This window comes from Mustela nigripes, chromosome 1 (assembly GCF_022355385.1).
Source record: "Mustela nigripes isolate SB6536 chromosome 1, MUSNIG.SB6536, whole genome shotgun sequence".
Lineage (NCBI taxonomy): Eukaryota > Metazoa > Chordata > Mammalia > Carnivora > Mustelidae > Mustela > Mustela nigripes.
Window position 1 is genome coordinate 1580686 of NC_081557.1, and position 7365 is coordinate 1588050.

At 68.6% G+C, this 7365-nt stretch overlaps 1 protein-coding gene across 1 annotated transcript in view; it reads right to left on the reverse strand.

Annotated features, from left to right (window-relative positions):
* The window catches only part of TH (tyrosine hydroxylase), a 7188-nt gene extending 949 nt beyond the window's left edge, over positions 1 to 6239 (reverse strand). Inside the window, exons 1-12 of the mRNA XM_059398707.1 lie at positions 6098 to 6239; positions 4797 to 5012; positions 3608 to 3782; positions 3244 to 3332; positions 2914 to 2981; positions 2649 to 2699; positions 2215 to 2360; positions 1994 to 2129; positions 1762 to 1831; positions 1051 to 1107; positions 727 to 822; positions 363 to 496 (exon numbers count right to left, since the gene is read on the reverse strand). Of these exons, the coding sequence (XP_059254690.1) occupies positions 363 to 496; positions 727 to 822; positions 1051 to 1107; positions 1762 to 1831; positions 1994 to 2129; positions 2215 to 2360; positions 2649 to 2699; positions 2914 to 2981; positions 3244 to 3332; positions 3608 to 3782; positions 4797 to 5012; positions 6098 to 6187 (1328 nt within the window). The 5' untranslated portion in view covers positions 6188 to 6239. The remainder of the gene's footprint in view (positions 1 to 362; positions 497 to 726; positions 823 to 1050; positions 1108 to 1761; positions 1832 to 1993; positions 2130 to 2214; positions 2361 to 2648; positions 2700 to 2913; positions 2982 to 3243; positions 3333 to 3607; positions 3783 to 4796; positions 5013 to 6097) is intronic.
* Between the last annotated feature and the right edge of the window lie 1126 nt (positions 6240 to 7365).

Consider the following 7365-nt stretch of genomic DNA (forward strand, 5'->3'; position numbering starts at 1 on the left):
CCCCCCCCCCCCCCCCCCCCCCGCTCTGGGGACTCCTGCTCCCTCTAGGCCCCCTGGGCTTCCTGCACCGCCCTCAGCCACCCCTGCCCCTCCTCCGTCCCAGCGGGTGGCCCCGCTGTTCTAAAGGCGGGAGGCTGGGAAGGGTCCCACACACCCTTCTTAGAAAGGTCACACTCTGCCTCCTCAAACCTGGCCTTGACCTGGCCACTGGTCTGGCAGCTCACCCCCTCCTGCCCCCGGGGACTTTTGGGGGTCCTCCTGTGGGAGGGGTGTGCACACACGGTGCTGCTTGCCGGCTGGCCCTGTCTGGCCCCGTCTGGGAGTGGTGGGGGAGGTTCTCGGCCCTGGGAGCCCCGGCCCACCTGAGCTTGCTCTTGGCGTCGCTGAAACTTTCGGACACAAAGTACACGGACTGGTAGGTCTGGTCCTGGTACGGCTGCACGGCTACGACGTCGGGGTCAAAGGCCCGGATCTCGGGCTCCGCAGACAGGGAGTGCTGGGGGGAGGCCGTAGGTCACAGGACCCCCACACCCCAGGCCTGGAGGGAACGGGAGCACCGCGGCCTGACCCCACACCCTCCCGCCCAGGGGTCCTCTCGAGGCCTGGGGACCGTGAGCGTGGGACAGGGCAGGACGAGCTTCCTCGGCGGTCCCTGGCTCCCACCTCCCCGGGAGCCCCGGTGGGAGCGCCCTTCCAGCCTGCGGCCGCGGCAGGGGCCCGCCTCACCAGGAGCTCCCCGTAGGAGGACAGCAGCCCGGCGCCGTAGGCTTTCACCTCACCATCCTGCTTGCACAGCCCGAACTCCACCGTGAACCAGTACAGCTGGTGGGGACACACGGAGCTTCGGCACAGACAGCCGCCACCCCGGCAGCCCACGACACTCAGCCCTGCCACACCCCCTCCCCTGGCAGGGCCCAGCCGGGCTCCGGGGGTCACAGTGTGAAGGGGACACTCCCTGGACAGAAGCGGGACCTCAGTCCGGAAGGGGTCCCCCCCACTGAACCCGGGTGTCCTGAGCGCCCCCCAAGGCCCTGCCAGGAAGGCACCCACCGTGGACAGCTTCTCAATCTCCTCGTCGGAAGCCCCCAGGGAGGCCAGCCCGATGTCCTGTGGAGGCAGGAGGCAGGAAGGATCGACTCAACCCACCCCTGCGTGGTGCCCGCGTGGGCAAGGATGCTCCAGGGGCCTCCTGGACACTCCCCAGAACGCAAGGACCCTCTGGGGATTCGGAGACCCTCCCAGGATTCGGAGACCCTCCCAGGATGTGGGGACCCTCCCAGGATGGGGGATCTTTCCAAGATGCCGAGATGCCCCTGGAATCCAGGGACCCTCCCAGGAGCAGGCAAGGGGCCAGGACCCTTCTCCGCGGTTCTTCAGGCAGCCAGCAGGTGGCAGCACAGGCCATGAGACTGCCTGGCCCGCTCCCCGCCCCCACCCCGCCAACAACCCCTCCTGAACCTCCCCCCACCCCACCCCACCCCCGCTCCCCGTCTTCTCTGCACCATGGGGGCTGGCTCCTCATTTTTATAAGGTGGTTTTCCCAGAATGGGAACCCCCGCCCCTCTATTCCAGGATGATACCGTCCCCCTGAAGCCTCTGGGACCCAGGTAGGCACCGTCCAGCCCCAGAGGGGCTCGGGCATGGTGCCAGGGTGGAGGGGCACGGGGCGGGGGGGCGGGCAACACCAATCGATGGCCCCCACAGTGCCCAGGCCCCAGGCCTGGACCACAGCGGCCCCCACCCGGCGCCTCTAGGACACACCTGGGAGAATTGAGCAAAGGTGCGGTCGGCCAGCATGGGCACGTGCCCCAGCAGCTCGTGGCAGCAGTCCCTGTGGGAGGGGGACAGGGGTGGCACTGGGGGCCGGGGGCCAGCAGCCCAGCCCCCGCACCCTCCCTCCATGCTCCGTGGGCTTGGCGCCAGGCACCCGCCGTCCCATGGCGTGAGGCCGGCGGCAGGTGCACGGCAGGGCGCGGGGGCAGGGCGCACTCACGGCTCGGGCGAGTGCATGGGAGAGGACCCGTGCCGGATGTACTGCGTGCACTGGAACACTCGGAAGGCCAGGCTGGCCAGGAAGTCCCGGGCGGACAGCAGGCCGGCCACTGGCCGCAGCTGGAAGCCTGTCCGCTCTGCAGGGACCACGGCGGGGGGAGGGGTCAGTGCAGGCTGGGGGGCACCCCCCTCCCACGGGGCTCTCCCCGGCAGCGCACACACCCTTCAGGAAGCGGGACACGTCCTCCAGCTGGGGGATGCTGTCCTCCCGGTACCCGCTGAAGCGTTCCAGCAGCTGGAAGGCCTCCAGGTGCTCCCGGCAGGCGTGGGTGACGTACAGGCCCTTGAGGGTGGTGTAGACCTCCTTCCTGCGGGCGAGGGTCTCAGGCCTCAGTGCCTGCTGGCCCGGGCCCTCCCCACATCGGGCAGCCCTCCCTGTGGGAGCTCTGCTCTGCTCCCTGGGAGGCTCTTCGGGGGCCCCCACTGCCGGCCTCTTGCTGGGCCCTGAAGACCCTGGCCGCCAGGGGCTCTGAGGGATAGAGGGCCATGGGGACACCCAGACCCAGCAGCAGCCTCTCCTTCCGGGTGGATGGTCAGGGCCTTCTCAAGCGGCCCTCCCTGTCCCCTCCGCCCCAGCAGGGGCCCCAGGGTCTTACCAGGTGGCGATCTCCTCAGCCGTGTACTCCACACGGGGAATGGGGTCGCCACTGCAGACAGGGCCTGTGGTCAGCGGGGAGCCCTCAGGGAGGGCGAGCAGGGGGCGGGCAAGAGGGGCTCGGAGCCTCGGCAGCTGCCTGCTTCACTCAGCTGGGACTTGGGAGCCCAAGCCAGTGACCACAGGGACGGTGCTGGTGACCAAGATGGCCCTCACCCTGCTGCTGTGGAGCTCCGGGGTGGGGTCGGGGTCCCCGAGGGCCTTACTGCTTGTACTGGAATGCGATCTCCGCGATCAGCTTCCGGCGCTGGCGGTACGCCTGGTCCGAGAAACCCTGGCCAGAGTGTCCGCTGTGCTCAGGAGGCTGCCAGGTGCCCCTTCCCTGCCCACCACCCCCTTCCCTTCCTGCCACACTGGCGGGGTGCCTGGGGGCTGCCGCTGAGCTCCGCCTCAGTGGTTCAGCCGGGAGCCGGCAGACAGGCCGACGGAGAGACGCCCCATCCAGGCGTGGCCCAGGGCCCGTGCTCACTGCCCTGGCCGTGGGAACCAGGACACAGGCGGCCCAGGACACAGGAGGCGCAGGGGCACCAGCTCACCGGGTGATCCAAGTCCAGGTCAGGGTCAAACTTGGTGACCAGATGGTGGCACTTGTCCAGTTCGGAAACTTTCCTCGGGAACCAGAGGACTTTATGGAGGGCGGAGGGAACAGGGGCCTGTGTGAGCGTCAGGCTGACCCAGAAGCAGCGTCCCCTGGGTCTTCCTCAGGGTGAGCGCGGACGTGCGAGCTGGAAGGTCCCAGAGGTGCCCCGGCCGGCTCACAGACAGGCCGAGGGCCTGAGCTCGCAGGGGTGGGGGGACCCAGGCCGCACAGATGGTCACCCCAGGGGTCCGCTGCCGGAGCCTCTGCACCCCCGTCTCAAGGTCGCGGGTTGTCCACAAGGACAGAGGAAGCAGCCTCACCCTTGTTCTCGCCGGCGCCACGCACGTCCTCCGCCACCCGGCGCACGGAGCTGAGCAGGGCCGGCAGGTCGGCGCGGGGTACCTCGCAGCGCACAAAGTACTCGAGGTGGGGGCCCCCTGCCCGCGGCCTCTGCACGGGCCGGGTCTCCAGGTGCTGGATTTGGGCTTCAAACGTCTTAGGGAACAAGGAAGAGACAGAGGGAGAGAGAGAGAGAGATGGCGAGAGAGACAGAGATGGGAAGAGATAGAGACAGAGACAGAGAGAGGGAGGGACCACAGGCAGCTCCCACGGGCAGCTCCCACGGGGCAGCTCCCACGGCCCCGCCCCGCCGCCTCGCCCCGGACATCCGTTCCCAGGAACACCCAGGCCGTCCTCCATCCTCTGGTCAGAGCCTGTAACCGGGGAGGGCTCACGGCCGGGGGATGGGGTTTTGTCCACTTTGTGTGATTGGAGTCAGCCCTGCGGCCCCTCAGCCCAGTGTTCCGGGAGACATGACATGTCCCTCAGCCACACCCAGACCGCCTGAGTCCCCAGCCGCTGGCTGCAAGGTCCGCCACCCTGGTGGCCGGATCACGGACTGGGGGTGGGCCCTGGACCCCGCTGTGGCCCCCGTGCCCTGGGGGCTCCAGCCCCTGCTCAGCACCAGCCTGGCAGGAGCAGTCCGCTCCCTGCCACCTCCTGTCTGTCGCCCAGCAACGAGGGCACATGGGTCTTGATGGGCCCTCGGGCCACTCGGTTGTCCAGGAGCTGGAGTCCAGCTCTAATGTCATTTGGGCGCCTGTGCCAGGAACCTGTGTCCCGCCTGGCCCAGTGTGACCCAGACAGCGGGTACCATCAGCCACCACATTAGCGGGAGCCCATCGAGGCAGGTGGGGGAGGGGACCCCAACTTTCCAGGCTGCCCTGCTGGGAGCCACACTTTCTCACCTGTGCATCACCCTGTGTGTGACCCAGTCGGGGAGAGAGTGACAGAGGGTCAGGCCTCGACTCGGTTTTCCCGAGACCGTGAGGGGGACTGTGAGGACCTTGGGACCCCCAGAGCTCTCGGGGGTGCAAAGCCCCAGGCCCAGAGCTCCTGGGACCCTCTCTACTCACGGCCTTCAGTGGCCCCGGGCAGCCGTGCTTCTGTAGGAGTCCCGTGGAGGGGACACCATGTCCACAGCAGCCACACGACCCCTGCCAGGCTCACCTCGAAAGCCTTCACGGCCCGGGACAGGGACGCGGTCTTGGCGCCACGAAGGGTGAAGAGAAGGTTCAGCGTGGCCTTCCCATCCTTGTCCTTGAAAACTGCAGCCTCTAGGGGGTCCCCGGGCTCTGAGGAAGCAGCGGACGCAGCCTCGGCCTTCTCTCGCTCCTTGCGGGCGTCCTCGATGAGGCTCTGTCGCCGCCCGATGAAGCGCGGGGACTGTGGGGACAGGACATGCCCAGCTGCCCTGCACGCGGCCACCCCGTCCCCGGTTCTGACCCCTGGTGTCTCTGAACACCTGCTGTGTCCATGGGCGGAACTGGCCACCCAGGCCTCACCAGCTGGGGCACAACGAAGAGCCTGTCTCCCCCCGATGGGGGGCACGGCCAGGAAGATTCGGGGCCACGGCACAGGGGCGGGGTGGCTGGGGGATGTGCCCGCAACACCCACGTGCTGCGGGGCCTCTGTCCCCAGCCACCAACCGGACGAGGTGACAGGCGTGACTCAGGGCCCTGAGGTGGCCCCAGCCAGAGCACTGGGGAGGGCAGGGAACGTGGGACCCTCCCAGGAACCAGGTCGGGGAGTGCCTGTGAGGCTGGGTGGGCTCTGGGAGCTTGGGGGGGGGGGGGTGCAGTTCCCTGAGCAGGTGGTTTGCAGAACCCAAACCCTGTTTGCATTTAAGACGTAGAAACAAAGCCCGTCTGAAGTGCGTGGGAGCTGATTTTTCTGGCACAACCCTGAGGACACACAAGACCACTCTTCCGGCCCGAGGGTCCTCCAATCCCCCAGTCTCCTGGAGCCGGGGGTGCTGGGCACAGACCTCCTGCCCTCGGGGGTGCCCAAGTGCTGGGGACCGTCCTGGGGGTCAGGGATCCTGGGGTGGCTAGGTGGGGGAGGTGGGGTTTAAGACAGGAGGTCACAGGTGGGCATGAACAAGTGGCCGGTGGACAGGTGGATGGTGGCGGCAATCGCCCAGGAGCCCCGATTACCCTTGGGCTCGGGATTGGGGTCTGACCCTCTGTGTGGTCAGCACCTCCCCCAAGGAGCTGCCGCCCGGGCCCAGGACACTGTCACACACACGCCAGGGAAGAGCCCCCCTCAGCGCTTTGACCTCCCCACAGTGGGGCGGTCAGGGGGCGCCTCCCCGCCGGGGCAGAGCAGGTGCTCAGGGCCAGGACCCCCCCCCTCCGTGGCCAGGTCTGGGGCGTCATGTGGACCCCGAGTCCAGGTCCCCCGCCAGCCTTCGGGGAACACGTCCGTGCTTCCGGCCCATGCTGGCCATCGGGCCCCGGCGGCTGCCTTACCATGATGGCTTCGGCCTGCTTGGCGTCCAGCTCGGAGACAGCCCTGCGGAAGCCCTTGGCCTGTGGCGAGGCGGCGTTGGGAGTGGGCATGGCGCCGGCGTCCGTCCGGGGCTCGCCTCCACCAGCCCTCTGCCGGGCGGCCTCTTATAGGCTGAGCTGACGTCAAGGCCCCAGTGGGTCCCCCACCTCCCACCTCCCCGCGTCCTCCCCGCCGCCCGAGGGAGGCGGTGGGCGGGAGCGAAGACGGGAAGGAAGGCAGCCGGAGCAAGGCTCTGTCCCATTAAATCTAATTGCAGCCCCGCCGGAGGCACCCAGCAGGGGCAGCGGCCCTCGCTCTGAATCATCGCGGCTCCGGAGGACGGGCTCTGCCGGGCTAGGGACAGCTGGGCCCCCTTCGCCGCGCGTCCTGTGGGGAGACAGAGGGCACACAGGGAGGTGCTGTCTGGGTGCCCGAGAGTGCACGTGGCAGGCGGCCCGGAGACCCCCGAGAGGAGAAACCGGCTCGAACCTCAGATGCCGGGAGCATGTCTGCTTTTCCAGAAGGCTCTTCACCGGGCTGCGAGCAAGGCGCCCGGCCGGCTTCCCTCCGATGCCGCCCACAGGAGCGCCACGGGTCCCTCGTCCCGTTTCCCTGGGCCGGGATCCCCAGGCTCCGCCAGTGAGACATGGAACGTTCCAGAAGGGCCGGTCCCTCCAGTGTGAGGAGCCTGGGAAGCAGAGGGAGGGACATCGGTGACAACCGTCCCCTGGTCTCTGTGTCCCGTCTCCTCGGGCCAGCAGCTCACCCTCTTGAGGCCCACCCAAGGACCCCCGCCTCCCCGGGTCCCCCCACTCTGACCATTTCTCATTCCAGGAACACACCCATCCCCGAGTGCCAAGGGTCCTGGTCCCGGGGCCGGGGGGCCAGGAGGGGAGCCTCTGCGTCAACCTGCCAGGGACAGCTGTGGGCCGCAGGGCAGGGACATTTTGGCCAAGACCTCCGGTAGCTCCTAGGCGATTTGGAGACAAGTTCCTCTTGGGAAAGGCGCTCTCTGGAGGCGCGTCTCCTTGGTGCCCTGGGCTCTGGGAGGTCAGCGGCGACAGTCTAGCCAGAGCCTACCTGGGAGGTGTGTAGAGAGAGGGGGAGGACCCCCCACCGGGACACCGCCCTGCCTGACGGGGCTGCCGCAGGAGGTGTGCCTCCTGCCGTCGGGCAGACCAGGGCGACGGCTCCCGGACTCCCCGTCCTTACCCCCACAGGTCCGCTCCTGGCTGGCCACCCCTCTCCT